Source organism: Mugil cephalus, chromosome 16 (assembly GCF_022458985.1).
Source record: "Mugil cephalus isolate CIBA_MC_2020 chromosome 16, CIBA_Mcephalus_1.1, whole genome shotgun sequence".
Taxonomy (NCBI): domain Eukaryota; kingdom Metazoa; phylum Chordata; class Actinopteri; order Mugiliformes; family Mugilidae; genus Mugil; species Mugil cephalus.
Window position 1 is genome coordinate 23,478,338 of NC_061785.1, and position 17,714 is coordinate 23,496,051.

At 40.9% G+C, this 17,714-nt stretch overlaps 1 protein-coding gene across 1 annotated transcript; it reads left to right on the forward strand.

Annotated features, from left to right (window-relative positions):
- The first annotated feature begins 6,846 nt into the window (after positions 1–6,846).
- Positions 6,847–11,218, forward strand: LOC125022500 (cytochrome P450 26A1). Its single transcript, XM_047609196.1, has 7 exons — positions 6,847–7,175; positions 7,582–7,806; positions 8,708–8,989; positions 9,267–9,416; positions 9,530–9,664; positions 10,326–10,472; positions 10,621–11,218. The coding sequence occupies exons 1-7, from the start codon at positions 6,987–6,989 to the stop codon at positions 10,957–10,959; spliced, it is 1,467 nt and encodes a 488-aa protein (XP_047465152.1). The 5' UTR covers positions 6,847–6,986; the 3' UTR covers positions 10,960–11,218.
- Positions 11,219–17,714: the final 6,496 nt, after the last annotated feature.

The following is a 17,714-nucleotide window of genomic DNA, read 5'->3' on the forward strand; positions in this document are numbered from 1 at the left end:
CACATTTTCTACGACTGTTAAGGTTATTTAGTTTTATTTTGCGGATTATGCTTACATACTTTGCATATGATGAGATATAACAAAGATTAACTTCATTCTGTATTAAGTCTGAAAACTGGTGCATTGCTTCAAATAACAGTTTATATAGTATTTAAAGTTTTCATTCATTCATTTTACATTTTATTGAAAACATTTAATTCCAACTCAGCCACTTCACAACATCTACAACACGGACCACTTCCAAATGTGTTCTGAATAATCAGATCTAAAGGTTCTTCAATGCATTTAGGATGCATTCATACCTGTACTTGTGAGGTCCTATTTAAGATGCAGGTGTAGAGGAGGCCAGGGTGGTCAGGGCGTAAAGTGTATATCTATCTGTCATACATGCAGTAAAATCACAGCAGCAAACATGATTTAAACAGAGGGTAATAATCCAGAGCACCGTGCATCGCCCAGATCAACAGGCAGAGCTTTACCTTACATTCTAACCGGGCTGATGTAGTAACTCAGACACTAAACCACTAAACCTCCCTTTATCCATCCACAAACCTCTGCCCGTTGCCACTCAGCCCAGCCTGATGTCACTATTGATGATCTCAACATATAGATAGGTGACGGTACTTGGCACCTGATCCGTGAGATATGAAAAGGTGGCTAGGTCACAAAACAACACACCAGGTGAAATTAGAACAGACCGAAAAAACTCAAAGGAATCTTCATTTGGCATTTGAAAAACTGAGCTTGTTGACGGTCCTGGAGAAAATTCTTTTGTGGCATTCGCCCGAGGTATGAAGTTTCGCTCTCAGCTCTCCAGGTCGTTATTAGCTCCTTCCAGAGCCTTAAGCAATTTCCTGCCAAACAGCAGCTCAATGGGAAACAAATCCATGGGGCTCTCTCACATTGTGAGTAGAGGTACTTGCAAGTTATACTTTTGCTATTATCATCGGGTGTGAAATTCTGAATAATGGATTTTAAGTTTCAAGCATTTTAAAACCACACTGAGCAACAACAAATATATTAAAGACAATTTCCTGCCTGTCTGTGTGACATAGTTGAAAGCTAGCCAACAACCTTGGAATCATGTAAACTTTGGCACAATTTAAAAAAACAAAAAAACAAACAAAAAGGATTTAGTCGTAGAAAGGCCATGTAACTTTTGTGTGAAGGTAGTGGAGGTGTCCACCTAAGAAGCAATGCTTGGATTGTGACCAACTATTGACTAGCTCTCCTTGCCGTCACTGCATCACTTCATTAAAGACGAACCTACTGTCAACAACTAGGAAGCCAAATGACATTGGGGAGGATGGGATATTTGTTTTGTTGTTGTCGTTGTTTGTGGTAGTAATACATACTTAGATAGTTTGAATTTGGTACCTGGCCAAAGGGTGTTTAATCTGTCATTACTACAACTCACTGAATTTAATCAAAATTGCATGGTCTCTGTTGCCATATCGCTGCTTATCTCTAACTGGGTAAAAGACTGTTTTGCTGTAAATGAAACCACAGCAGGTGTTCCAACTTGTTTCTGCAAATACCTGGCAGGGAACTACATTTACAAAAAAAAAATGGGGACTGTAATTATAACCAGTACATTTGACAGGTAACTTTGATCACAAGGTGACTGTCAATCATTACTATGGGGGCAGTGGTACTGCTTGCTTTGCTTTATAGAATATGAGCTCAGCCACCGTCGCCCTCAGGCTGCTGTGGAGGTTGCAGACTGGTTTTTGTGAAGCGTCTAGAGACAATTTGTATTGTTATTGGCGCTATATAAATAAAAATGAATTGAATTTAATATCAGTATGAGTTGTTTTTACACATTAGCTATAGACAGATAAATCACGTTTGAGATTCAGCATTTGAAAATCACAGCTTGGTAAGCTGCAGTATAACAGATGATCATAGGAATGTGGTCTAGGCAAGGAAACATTATATATATATATATATATATATCTTGAAGAATATTTCTTCGAAGCAAATTAAACTGTTCCACCCTACTCCTCATCTGAACCTTCAGAGTCTCTACAGTGAGATACAGGGAGACAGTGATGTCAGTAGACAAACAGTAAGTGACCTCGTGCTGAACCAGGAACCTGACACTCCCTCTGACCTCCTCCTGCTGGGAATGCACCTCAGATTTGCACCTCAAACTAGAAATCCCAGGAGCCAAACAGACCAGCTGCTGTAAAGTGTGCTGTAAATCAGAACAAATATAGTCCTACTCAGCTAGATAAAGGATTTTGAAGTATAAAAGTCATAGTGGTGAAGTTACAAGGGCCAGTGTGTAACATTTTCTATCTTCCATAATTTACAGCAGTTTCATAAGCAGGACACCTTTTCTTGAGGACACCTTTTCTTGAAAGACACGCCCATGTGCACACTGCATTGAATTTATCCATGTTCTGCATTCTGTTAAAGGGCACATACCAGCGGTTCATGCTACATTTGGTTATTAGTTCTGACACCTGAAGGCAGCAGAACATCTGAAATTACATTATATTTAGGCAAACGGTTGCATAGAGCAGCCACATCAGTCACATAAGAGCCCACCTGATAAAGCCAATGTGGCAGTTCAATGTGCACCTCATCAACAAATGTAGATTCACACCAGGGCTGCTGCTGGTTCAGATTCTACATCAAGCAAAAAGAAGCAAATACAGAGGCTGGTCTAGATGTGCGTTTTCTTTAGCAAACTATCTGCACACCCCAGTGAATAAATTAAGATGAACACAATGACTAGACTGCTCTGTTACACTATTCAGTAATGGAACCATGTAAAATAATGAGCTATATTTTATAGTTCACAGATAGTCTTGGATAAAGATAACTCACTATCTTTTACAGAAATGTTTTCTGCAACTGAACAACCATTCTTTCAACTTAATAATTGAGCTTCAGTGTCACATAAATAAGACACTAGCCAAACCAAGTCCACATATAATAAGGTACATTTAGTAGCACAAATAAACCTGCTAAAAGGTTTAACTGTATTTCAAATAATACGCACAGTACAGCATATGACGATTACCCAAAAACAAGATGAAACGGATGACTGACAACCTTCACAGACATATATGACGATTACTCTTTTATTTTATAAATAACCATTTTAGTCATCAGAGAAGTCATTAAATAATGGTTTAGAACTTATTTTACTCACTCACTTTAGCAAGCCCTTTTCATATACTGTATCTTCACTATTTCTGTTGATGTCAGGCATTGCATACAATGCAGGTAACCAGGACTAACCTGGGCTGAGGTACTGCACAAAGACAGACTCTTTGTGTCATCAGTGAACGCTTAACTTCATAACATAGTAGAGAATATACTCCTAAAGTTTTCTCCTCATGGGTTTCCTTAAATCTTACCAAGCAGACCAGCAGCCTCAGTCACTTCAATCAGTTAGATTGGAGAGTGTTAAGGGATGAACGTTTTTTTAGGCTGTAGATTCTTAAGGGATTTGATCAACTCTCTCTTGGCTTCCCATCACACTTTATAGAACGTAGGCGGCATGTAGCCTTATGTTTAATTATTGCCAGGGTAGATTTAGTCATTATCTCTTTCCCACACCATTACAGCTGATTTTAGTTCAAGCAGACATGTGTTTTGTCTTTGCATACTTCGGATAACGGCCGAAGCATGCGCACGTGTACGCGCACACACGCACGAATACTAACACACCGTCGCACTTAACGGAAGAGCGCTAACACAGTTAACACAAGCGCCCGACAGCTGCGGCGCATGCGTGCCTGCTGTAATCACTCCTCCCCCATCCTGCACGCTGGCTGACCCGCTTGTGACCCTGACATCTCGGTGAACTCTGCTCGCAACCAAGTTCACTGTCCATCAAACAGAGGGAGAGAGAGAGGTAGAGAGAGGGGAGAGAGATAAAAGTGTGAAGACAACAGATATGCATATCACTATCATTAACAGCAGTTATAACAGTCATTACATCCACAGCACAATAAGGTGGCTTTCACATTTTGTGTACAGAACAGGTCAATGCAGGGCCAGTCCCAGGTTTAGTGGGGCCCTTAGTTGAATAGGACCCAGTGACTAACTCTAGTTTGTAGAGTTCGTACACCCTGTACTGACCTCACGCATAAACTGAAAAGGCACGTGGCAAAGAATATTTTTGCTGTGCTCTTATTTTAATATTACAGCAAGTTGACTGAGAACCTGGTTACAGATCAAAAGCGCAATAGTTAAATAGTTTTTATCCAGTTAAATCAGAGAAAGAACTATACAGAAACTGCAACCAGACTCCATCAAGCTTCTGCTGTTACGATTCAAAACTCACCGTCACAGAGTTTTGAATCTGTAAATGTAACCACAGTATAGAAACAAAGCAATAAAAAATAAAAACAATAAAACACCCAAAAACATATTCAAGAAGGCAATTAAAATTTCAGAACATGTGTGTTGGTCTTAAAACACTATCTATAGACCTGGACCTAAAAACCAAGCTCACTTTGACATGTTAGGGATACAAACAGGTTAATCACAATGTTACTGTAACCTGGTAGATGAAGTCCTGATCAGCAAATAGCGTGGCTGGTGGTTTTAGCCTGTCCTGTCCCAAAATGCTCCAGAGAAGTGATTAGATCCTCCTATGTACTAAATTCATTTTGTTCTTATTCGTCTTGTTGCATCTTTGCATAGCCATCCAGTGATCATGAAGTTGCTAGCCAGCTTTATCCAGCACTGATGGCCCATCCATTTTAATGATATCAGACGACCTCTTTGAAAACACAGAGCGCAACAACCTTGTAAAATTTGCATCATGTTACGTTGTAATAGCAGGAACAGCCCAGGTAGAAGGTTTGACCTACAAAAACATACAATAAACTAATAAAAATGGTGCATTATTGTACACTACGACCATTACCCCAACCCCCAGACCATCTACAACTCCTACCCTCCCTAGTTTTATCACACTTGAACGGTAAAATCCTGTATCACACAATCACAGAATCAGATCAATCAGAAAAAAAATCATCAGCTATCGTATGACCATCTGGAGACCATTTCACCCTGGACATGCATCACCCACTACTGTCTGACACATAAGTATTTGTATGTTTTATACTAGCCTAAGAAGTACATGGCTAGTTTTCAAACCTAATTTGTATTTAAGGCTCAGAAAGACAATGGGATCATTTATACAATTGATTAGGATGACTCTCTGTGGTCTGGCCTCAATGCAAACTCCTGCTGGGAAAACTCTTATAAATTGTGAATACCAGAATTTTAGGAATAAATCACTTCACAAAAATGGAAGGGCATCTTACTGGATCACCAGCTGAAGTGGAGGCACAGAGGAAAATAAGTAGACACTTCTGTAGCAGGAAGTAAATACTGGTGTCATTTGTCCAAGTCCACCTGACCCACACAAAAACTACATTTCAAGCATTTCAATTATTTGTTGTTCAGTTATTCTAGCATTAAGTGTTCAATTACATTTTCTTTGTTTTTCAAGTTCTCCTGAAAAACCAAAAAACTGTCAGAGTAAACTACAGTGACTGCCTTGGGATACTAAATACGTATAAATACAAAGCCAATGCAGGGGCAATGACTAATGCAGTTTCAGTCTGTGGACACTGCCCTGCCCAGCTGGTCCCAGCTGTTTAATCCTCATGATGAATACCAATACATTCAAATCCAGTTGGGTGCAAGGCCATGTCCCCCTGTACTTAGTCGAATGAAAAGGTGAAAGGACAAGGATATTTTACATCCAGGCCATAATGGGAGATCAGATATCCTGTTTTTTGTGTGTGGATGTGGGAGTCACCTTGAACCTTACTTTACAACAGCTCACATTAAGCCACAGCGGATTAATTTATGTGGCGTGTTGCTAGAAAAGTAGCAGTCAAGATGTTCGTCCCCACACGCACGCGCGTCCTGGAGTTATGACAGGTCGTAAAATAAAAGTCCAAATGCAGGAGTGAGGATGTGGTAAATCTGCTGATGAGTGCATTCTCTGCTGGATGTTTATTTTGCATGTGGAACCATAGCCCGGGGATAACCTTGCGTCTGTGTGCGCGTCCCTTTGCCTGACTCTGCTGACCTGAGTTTGAACCCGCTGAGAGAGATATCATTTTTATAACGCACATGGCGAGAGAGAGCGCGGGTTAAAGTCTTCCAGATTAGGAAGAGGGTCCATGCGAAAGCAGACTGATAGAAGCTACGAGTCAATCGGAGGGCAGCGCTGCTGTTCAGCCAAGTGTCATCGTTGGATTTCACTGGAGGCTGTAGAGGGAAGGCACGACTTGTTGGCTTTATTATTTACAGCCATATGCGTAAACATTCCAGTCAGACAATGTCTCAAACATTTAGGCGAATGCAAAAAGAATATTCAAATCTTATAACAAATACAAATAAATTTCCTCATAGTAAAAATAAAATGTAGGCGTTACTTCGAAAGGGATCAGCGAGACCCACAGGGAGAGAGGGATTAACTGCCTATTTTCCATTTTCTTACGCGGCTGAAAATGTGCTGCTTAAGAGCCTTTTTGCTCTTGAATGCAGTTCGCCCTGCAGGCGTGATTACTGATCCTACAAGCGGTTCTTAAGCCAAGGTAATGAGTGTGTAAACTAGCTGCTTTATTGCCAACAAAGGCGTCTTGGGACGCGCTTCCATTGTCTCGTAGGGAATCATCACCTTTTCTCAGTGAAATTCGCACCGGATTGTCTGAGTGCAACGGGAGGTAGGAATTAAAGATGCGGCCCTCGGAACAAATGGTGAGACAAGTCGGCCAGTGGCCTACAGGCCGGGGGCGGGGCCGAGCGACACCCACAATTAAAGATGAACTTTGTGTGAACTAATTTATCTGAGGGAGGAGAAGGTTACCGGCTGCCTGCGGTCCCGGCAGCCTATAAAAGCGCCGGGTGAGCCGCTGGCGTCGCAGTAGAGCAGCTGACAGAGCTCCACCTGAACGCATCCACTGCTCCAGGACGCTGTCTTCCACGGACGCCGACGCAACATGGCTCTGAGCACGCTGCTAGCCACAATCCTGTGCACAATCGTGCTTCCCATCCTGCTGTTCTTGGTGGCCGTGAAGTTGTGGGAAGTTTACATGATCCGAGGCAGAGACCCGAGCTGCCGCAGCCCGCTGCCCCCCGGTTCCATGGGCTTACCTTTCATTGGAGAGACGCTGCAGCTCCTCCTCCAGGTAAATACTAACACTTGATGATGTTTGGCTTTTGTCCACAGCAGTGTCAGTAGCCTTATTAAACTTTGTGACAATGTCTTATCTTCATTTCCCTACTGTGTTTTCATCCGACTAAACATAAAGCCATACTTGACTTTCAAAGTTTGGCTCTTATGGCACCTGTTGTGGTGTTATTTATCTTGGCTTTATGCAACTGTTATTTAACTAAACCATTAGACATATTCCGTTTTAGAAATTTAATATAGGATATGGATATGGGATATAATATAACATAGTCAAACTTGAATGGTATTAATTTGGTTTCTGCCCGCATATTTGATTGCAGTGGGCTGTGTGTTGCCATGTGCAGGATCTATAGAGCTGTACCTGTGTCTATAACGGTGTGTGTATGTGTACATGATTGCAGAGGAGAAAGTTTCTGCGGATGAAGCGACAGAAGTACGGTTACATCTACCGCACGCACCTCTTCGGGAATCCCACAGTGCGCGTGACCGGCGCGGAAAACGTTCGGCAGATTCTGCTCGGGGAACACAGGCTGGTGTCCGTGCAGTGGCCCGCCTCTGTGCGCATCATCTTGGGCTCGGACACGCTCTCGAACGTCCACGGAGCCCAACACAAGACCAAGAAAAAGGTAGTACCTTCTTTAATCTGATATAAGGTATTGATTTTCAAATATATTTCTGGAAGGGACATGGAACATTAGTAAATAATCTCCGTTGTGCAAATGTTACAATTTGGAAACAATGATTTAAATGCTTATTTTTTCCTGAAATATTTTTGAAAATCGATATGTCAAAAATGCATGGATCAGGCATAAAATGACCATTGAAAGGAGAAGTAAACAACCTTGATCATCTGTGGGGGGGGGGGGACTTTTGGAGCTACCATTTGTGTAGATGTTACTTGCACATATGCCACTGACTTAGACGGGACCATGCAGCACCACCCCATACCAATGACAAGCAGCATGCAGCCTGACACACACACACACACACACACACACACACACAAAAAAAAAAAAAACGCACAACACAAGGGCCTGGCCTTAAAATTCACTAGATCTCAAACTGTTCAAGTATCTGTGGGATGATCCACAGGGGGCCCTCCCCTCAACCCATAGAACCCAAAGACCCCACTAACAACATTGTGATGCCAGACACCACAGGACACACTCAGAAGACCCATGTCCATTCTCTGAAGAGTCACAACCGTTTTGGAGGCACAAGGGAGACCTACACAATATTAGGAAGATGGTCATAATGTTGCCTGATGGGTGTATATCTGCATGTTATAATTTGTTTGCATAAATATAAATTCTGTTCCAGTTTATCATAATCTTTAAACACTACCCCTCTTAAACCATTGGAGGTAATGCTTATTCTCAATATATACCTATGTTTTTCAGTTTTTCTACATATTGGTGTCAGGGTTGGAGCTGTACTAATATAAAACGTTGTGGCAGATATAAATGAAACAGATCGTTTGTCCTTTAATGAGTTTTAGCCTCAACCCAGCACTTCTGCCCTCCCCAGGCCATCATGCGGGCTTTCTCCAGGGAGGCTCTGGAGCTCTACATCCCAGTCATCCAGGAAGAAGTGAGGGCTGCAGTGAAAGAGTGGCAAGAAAAGGACTCCTGCGTACTGGTCTACCCAGAGATGAAGCGGCTGATGTTCCGCATAGCCATGAGGATTCTGCTTGGCTTTGAGCCAGAGCAGATCAAGACTGACGAGCAGCAGCTGGTGGAAGCTTTTGAGGAAATGATCAAGAATCTGTTTTCTCTGCCCATCGATGTTCCTTTCAGTGGACTGTACAGAGTAAGAGAAATACTATATTACATGATCTAGCAGAAAGTTTTTTGTCATTGTGCAGAGCTAGATCTACACAGTTGGAGAAGTATAAACCATTTAACTTGTAAGGTGATGAACAGAGTTAACAGGAGTAATGTCTAAAAATATTAAAAATTATATACAAAATTAGGTATGTGTGGTCAGACGGGTAATTTAAGTTGTTCAGACTGTTCATCTCCTAACCTCTTATTTCTCCTCTGTCCTCCATTTGCCACTACCTTCCATATTTCCACCTTCCTTCCAGGGTCTGAAAGCAAGGAATTTCATTCACTCCAAAATAGAGGAGAACATCAGGAAGAAGGTGGAAGATTCAACCAAGGAATGGAAACACAGAGATGCCTTGCAGCAGCTTATAGACAGCAGCAAGAAGAACGGAGAACCCTTCAGCATGCAGGTAATAAAGATGTCACACAACATCAACTGTGTTAAAGTATGAAAATATAAATATAATGATATAAATGCATTTTCTACAGTTATGAGGCCTAAAAGTTTCTGTCTAATTTCCAGGCTATCAAGGAGTCTGCTACAGAGCTGTTGTTTGGGGGTCATGAGACCACCGCCAGCACAGCTACCTCTCTGGTCATGTTCCTGGGCCTAAACCCTGAAGTAGTGGATAAACTGAGACAGGAACTGATGGAAAAGGTAATTATACTTTATACATTTACTTCTGTAAACTGTTAGCAGTGGTTATTTCTATGGTAAGCTCCACATAATAAGCTGTCACTTAAAATCACTTATGGTCACCCTACTTATCACTGGCTTCTAACTCCATCTCATGGCTGTCCTTAACAAATGGTGCTCAGTTTTCAGTGTCAAGTGTCATGTTTTCATCCATACGTGCATAATCATGTGAGCCCTGTGACAACTGAGCAAATATCATTTATCTGAGGATGGCTATGAACTATAGTTGTTATACTTGCCATTGAGATAATAATCTGCACTGGATCTTTCTCAGTAAGACACATTAAACTCTAATCAGGAGAAGGATGATGATGAATAGCACTGAGCTGCTCAGATCAACACAAGAAATTTCTTTTTTTTATTGAGTGTGTGCCTTAACTTTCTCAATAACTAGATGTGTGTCAACTTGGAAGGCCCGTACAGCTAATCTATGAGTAAAATATAAATTGATTTATTTTCAGCTGTTTCTTAGTTATCAGTTTTTATTTGCTTTCTCAATACCAGTTGTTATGGACTCAACCACTGAGATGATTTCAGTGCTATAAAATGACAAGTCTGTAATGATTAGTTTGCACAATTCTCACTGCTGTCTTGTCATGTTGCTGTTTGTCTCTATGTTCAGGAGGAGCAGGGGATGGACCTCCAGAGTCTGAACATTGAGTCCATGGAACAGTTGAAGTACACAGGCTGTGTCATTAAAGAGACATTAAGGATCAACCCTCCTGTCCCTGGAGGCTTCAGAGTGGCTCTCAAGACTTTCGAACTCAGTGTAAGCAATCAATGATCTCTGAAGTAAAGCTAGAAACCACCTTGTGATGGGACCACACCAGCCTTAACACAAATACATTCTGTGCCATTTTGCTGACACACTCATACACATACAGAAACACACATAACCTGCTTGTTGATGTCTTCAGGGTTACCAGATTCCCAAGGGCTGGAATGTCATCTACAGTATCTGTGACACCCATGATGTGGCTGAGATCTTTCCTAACAAAGAAGACTTTCAGCCGGAGCGCTTCCTCAACAAATCCTCCACAGACTCCTCCAGGTTCCAGTACATTCCGTTTGGTGGTGGCTCTAGGATGTGTGTGGGGAAGGAATTTGCCAAGGTTCTTCTGAAGATCTTCCTAGTTGAGGTGGTCACAAAGTGCCACTGGACTCTTTTAAATGGGCCGCCAACCATGAAAACAGGACCTACTGTGTATCCTGTGGACAAATTGCCAACCAAGTTCACCAGCTATAAACAAAATTAAATTGGGTGCTTTAGGAGGTTCTGGTTTTTGGTTGCTCTTATGAAACTAATTATAGGCCATGTCATTTACCCATGAACAGGAAATGACAGTATGTTCTTCTTTGGACTCATGAATTGTACATATTGTAGATTAGTTAAGAATGTATTTTAAATTTTCTGTGAATACAATAGATTTGTACTGTATATAACATTTCTATTTTGAGATATGAACAAAATAAATGAGAGGCACTATACACTTGGAACACTTCATAAGCTCAGAGGTGTATCTATGGCATTATGTACATATATGATGTAGTCTGTTTATATAACTTTTGTATCTTATGCCAACTTATTTAAGTGACTTATATTGTTTTTTTTTATTTTTTTTTTTATTTAATAAAACTCTTGTAGTGAACCATATATTCCATTTATTATACATACTGAACATAACCACTCCTACCTAAATCATTCGGTCTCGCACAAGTCAGTCTTAATTATAGCACGTAATTGGGCTAATATGCCAAATGACTATAACTAGGAAGTAGTAGAAATCTTCAGGTAAGGTTTGCTGATGTGTTTACTCTGATGGTGGGTGGTCCTGAGACACTCACACATTCCATTATCCTTACTCAATAAGTTGTGATGAGAACAGAAACATAGCAGAAACCTGGAATCCATACAAGGAGGGAAAGCAATGCACTGATGACCCTGGCAGATGAGCAGACAGAAGGTGAAACAGAGTTCAGACTGATCAGTTCAGTTTCAGGGCACTGAATCACTACAGACCTCCAGTACAACAGTGGAGATAGGCATGTAACAACCTGTAAGATAGATTTGAGATCACTTCACAGACAGTGTTAAAACATAACTCTGGTTTATCACACCTGAGTTCAATTTCTCTAGCCACACCCAGGTCTGATCAAAAAATCAATAAATCACTTCAATAGGACCTGTCTGACAAAGTGAAGTAGACTAAAATATCCTCAAAAGCTAGACATCATGTCAAGATCCACAGAAAAGCACGAACAAATGAGAAAGAAAGTAATTGAAATCTATCCGTCTGGGAAAGGTTATAAAGCCATTTCTAAAGCTTTGGGACTCCACAAATGGCAAAGACATGGAACAGTGTTGAACATTCCCAGGAGTGGCCAGCTGACCAAAATTACCCCAAGACCACAAAATACTGTCCTGAATCCTATTGAAATGCTGTAGCATGAAAGGCGTTTCATACTGGAAAACCCTCCAATGAGGCTGAATTACAAGAATTGATGAGTGGGCCACAGACTCACTGCAAGTTAACGTTTGATTGCAGTTGTTGCTGCTAAGGGTGGGCCAACCAGTTATTAGTTTTAGGGGGCAACCACTTTTTCATACAGGGTCATGTAATGAAAACCTTCATTTAAAAACTGCATTTTGTGTTTACTTGTGTTATTTTTGTCTAATTAAATTAGTTTGATGATCTGACACATTTAAGTGTGACAAATGTGCAAAAAAGTAAGAAATCAGGACACTTTTTCACACCACTGTGAACGTATGCACTAGAAAATTCCATCCATGGACCATGGAAATGTTGCATCCTTAAGAGCACTAACATGATACACAAGCTATGTTCCAGACTTCCACTCCTCATTCTTTCTCATTCCTGTGGTTGTCTGTGCTTCTACTTCTCTCATGTATTGTTCATGAATATAAAATGGATTGGTGTCTTTAGTAAAACTACGTCACAAGCCTGAAGATCTACTTGAAAGCTTGCTTTAAACCTCTTCAAACCCTGTTGTGCTACAGTGGTCACAAATTTTGACAAAAATGGCTTTGGCCTTGCAGGGTTTTGTTCCCACTTGGTGATGGTGAACAATAGAGGAAAGCAAACTCTCTTTAGAATATGGAGAGACGGCAAAGGTTAGAAAAGTTCATTCACATCGTTTGAGTGCTGGGCCAGCAGCGATAGGATGACTGGACATAAAGGTGTCAGCTACGATTTACTATGACAATTTGGGCATTAAGCTGAAATTCTTATCCACAGTGACTGTACAGCAGTTCAGCATTTGTGGATCCAATAATTGCAAGTACCACAGTAATAAACAAGGGCTAGGGACAACAATACAATGCAAAGCATTAAAGTGGAAGGAGGCTGCGTATAAATCAGAATGGTACCAGATTGAGAAACAACTTGTGAATGAGGCCAAACACACCTGCCAAAAAGGACGCCAATCTACTGCTACTTTCTATAACTTAGAAAAGATTGCTACTAAGTGTTGCAAATACATGCAGTAAAAATGATTCATGAACAGACAGAACAGTCATTTACACACACTTACTGTAGCCAAGATACTCCAGGATGTGTGTTACGCAGGAAATGAGAGAATTCCTTTACATGCACTGCAGTAACCTGGTTACTGTGCATCCACATGTAGATGCAGCAAGTCAGTAATCAGATGTAAAAGCAAGTAAGTGTGTTTGTAGTTGTTGTAGTATGTTGCTACAGAGAGATTTAACTCTGAACCCTTAGTTCATATGTAAGACAGTGCATACAGAAGTCAACATCTGAACAAGCTACTGTGCTGTTAAATTGTAAGAGAAGGCAAGAGCATGTGCCTAGCGCACAGACAGATGTTTTATTCAGTGTGCTCATATGAATCCTCTTATTGCAGAAGTACAATATGTTCAGATTTGTTGCATTTGTTTTTGTTGTTGTTGTTGTATATGATCATTAACATAAGTCTTCTACTGGTCACTTTATTTATCCACACTGAGGGATAAATAAAGGATTATCTTATCTATGCGCTGTATTAGCCAAAGCATCATCTACAGAGAAATTTTATACATTTACAACACATTATTATTTCTCGAGAAGGGAAATACTCTCTGCTTCACGCCTTCAAAGTCCACAAGGAAGATTTTACTGACTGCCGATAGCCTTCAGACTTAATTGGCCAAGTTCAAAAGTTCAGGACAGCTCAGAACTTTGTCAGGCAATCTGGAGGCAAGCAGCCTATTCTTCTGAGTTATGGTTGTCTGTACTTCCAATAAGAACAGGATTGCCACTAAAGGTCAGCAAATGTTCAGGTGAGGTTGGCATTAATGACTTATCCAAGACGTCATCTACAGGGTTATCTAGTGTTGACACAAAGTTATGTGCAGTAGTGGTAGCTAGTTCTCTGTTGTGTGTGACGACAAGCACAGTGCATAAATGGATATATACATATTTAGCAGAAATGGTTTAATAAAAACAAAAAACAAAAAAACAGCGTCATAGCATTTCAGTGACCAACTGGCTGGGACCTTTATCTGTGTAGTTTGCATCTTCTCTGTGTGCCTCACTGTGAATTTACTACAGTTGCTCTGGCTTCCTCCCAAAGTGTAATTTAGGATCCTTGTTATTTGTCTGAATACTTGATGTCTCTGCAATGATTTGCTTCTTGTCTGAATGGACTCCGCCTCTTGTCCAATGTGAGGTGGGATCGGCTCTAATGTCCCACAATTGGATAAGTGGTTATAGATAAAGGATGGATGGATAAACTCTGGATAAAGTTTAGTAGAGTACAGTAGAATGAACCTTTCACAGTAGGTGTATCTGCTGTTAATCCTAAAGTTTGACCTGTGGGTTCACATCCTCAGTTACAAACCTCTGTTATGTACAGCAGTGGTGCATGGGTGATTAACTTTCCAATTTCCAAACTTATGGGTCATGGCATACCTCATTAATTAGGAAAATATATTCACTCATTACATGACATTTTCATGCATGAATAGGCAGACTTTTGTAAGTTTAGTTTGAATAGATTAAAGATATCAACCTGTTTTCTGTTTATTGTAGAAATGCCTGTAACCATTTTTATTTAAACAAAAAAGACCACTTGCTTTGAATACCTACAGACACAGATACAGACAGATACATTTGTTATCTGTTTGTATCCATTGGGTATATTTTTTTAATCTGTTCCAGGCTACTGTTGAGTATCTGTCTAAATACCACACAGAATGAATGAACTAGCATCCCTCCCATTTGCATCACTGTTGTTAGATTCAGATTTGGTATGTTTAAAAGATGCAGATATTTAGATATTTAGGTTTTCAGCCAGACAATTGTTAGGATGTTATTCAATCCTGAGTGAGAATGTAGGTGTGTGGGGGATTTCTGTCCTTCCTGACAGGTTGATGAAACAGTTATATTGGGGTCTGCTCACACACAATAGCCCTTTTTCTTCCTTTCTTCCTCATCAAAGGACCAACGTTCTCCTAAATTTGACATAGATCTGTTAGATCCTTTGGCCTTTCCTTGACCTCCTACTTTGAAATTCAGATATTCTGGGTTGTGTTTGTGAGCATGTATATCTACCCATCCGTCTGTCTTTGTGTGAGAGAGTGTGGTATACTGCAAGGAATCAAGAATTTAAGTCATATTTCAAAGGATTTCGTAGAAATAGGCAAAGGGGTGGATTCATGTGTTCTCTAGAAACATCGGAGTCAGTTTGTCTGGTCCGTCAGTGTTTGTGAGGCAGAGTGTGTTATCTGAATGTTGTTAACAGCACTAGAGGAGGAGAGTGGGTCTTGTTATAGTCTTTTAAACGTCTGATAGTTCTTGGGTTCCTGGGCTCATGAAAAAGGACAATCCTTGCGCATGTTGAGTGAAGTTCAATTCAATTCAATTCAGTTTTCCAGAGCAAGCCTGAGGGCGACTGTGGCAAGGAAAAACTCCCTTTTAACAGGAAGAAACCTTGAGCAGAACCCAGCTCATATGGAGGGACTCATCTGCCAAAGGCCAGCCGGGTAGAAACAGAGAAGATAGAGAGAAAAGAAAAACAGGAGAAGCAAGATAAACAAACTGATTAACAAATTGATGATCTATGAGACAGTTTGTGAGAATAACAGGAATCTTGAGGTTGGTGAATTGTTCATCTAGGAAGGAGTGGACAACTGGAGGAGGCCATGAAGACTGGGGCAGATGCAGTTTATGGAGCTCCACAGGTCTGATACACAGCACTCCAGACCATGAAGACTGGACTGGTTGATGAGGCCATCAAGTGACAAGTATGATAGCCATACAGTTTATCCTGTCCCCTAAATCCTCCTCAATTCATGTTCAAGTTGTTCGCTTGGAATGTGAATACAGCACCTGACCCTGATGCATTATAGTTAATGGTAGTTAAAGAATGTTGCAATAATATCAGCAGAGCCCTGAATGTATGTATATTGTCATTTCAATCATATATAGCAGATGTAGTACATAGTGAGATGACAGGACGTTCCTGCAGGACCATGGAGCTACATGAAGACATAGGACTAGGTACAATACGAACCTCGCTGCATAGCTGACACACACACCAGAAATGGAACTACTTTCTGCTGCGAGGAAAAGCACAAGAGCTGTGATTGGTCCACAATTTGATTAATTTAAATCATTACAGAATCTGTAAGGTTAACTGAAGAGGTTTGGAGTCACAAACATTTGTGTGACTTGTGTTTGGTGAAATTAAGGCAGAATACAACCAGAATTTCGGCAAAATTTCCATCGCCATTTTTGAAAGTGAAACAGGAAATGTAAAGTGAAGCAGGATGTAGAAACAAAAATGATACCAGCTGGCAAAAAAGACAGTGTCATCCAGTGGAGTTGTTATAGAGCAAGCCAAACTGACGAGCACACAAGTATAAATGTCTCACACCGGCTGAGGGTCTGTGTGCAAGCTCTCTGTTAACTTTTCACAGAGGGAAGGAGGAGTGTGTGAGGTTTGCGTGGGGTCATTCACGAGACACCGATGATCTTCTCAGCTGTCCTCACTATCCGCTGCAGGGTCTTGTGATGCGAGATGGTGCAGTTCCCTGCAGCTGCTCCTGATGCTCTCTATAGTCCCTCTGCACACTGTTGTCAGGACGCTGCTGGGTTTTCTTCGTGATGGAGCTAGTGTTGAGTGGCCAGGTAAGGTTCTCTGCCAGGTGAACACAGAGGAATTTGGTGCCCTCAATGATCTCTATGGAGGATCCGTTGATGTTCTCTTTAGGTTTGTCAACACTGAGAAAAAAGTGTTCTACACAAGGCTGTCAGATGCTGAACCTCCTCCCTGTATGTATTCCTTTTCTAGTTGGAGTGTGTGGTGATGTTATAGAGACTGTAATGTTGTCGATACACTGAAGGTGTCCCATGGTTGTAGACACCAATACATTAGCATCAGATCCCTTCAGTTCTCTAGGTTATGAGGCCTCCAAGAATCATCACTAGTTTCTCTGAAAGTCAAGTTAAATCCTTACATCCACAAAACCTACAGAACGTATAGTTTTACTGCAGAACATTGCCCAGAGCATCACACTCTCTCCACCTGCTTGACTTTTTACCAATAGGGCACCCTGATTCTATCTTGGGCAAACAAAGCATGTGGGTAAACTGCACACATGCAGTTGCCTTTCTTTATAATGTAAATTCAATTCAATTTCAATTAATTTTTATTTATATAGCGCCAATAACAATACAAATTGTCTCAAGACACTTTAGAAAAACCGGCCTCCAACCTCCAGAGCAAGCCTGAAGGCGTCAGGCAAGGAAAAAGGAAAATGTGTCTACAAAACCACGAAAAACAGGCGCAACTGGACTTGTAGAGTTTCTTGAAGACTTTCCACCACTTATCTAGATACATGATACATGATAGACAATATATACCATGCCTTGGAACACTTAGAACCTTCACAGACATCTCTGGTTACCCAATGGGCTCCTGCCCATATACTGTAGGTCACTGTATTATGGTTGTCAGTCATTTTTGCTTATAAAAATTATGAACCACA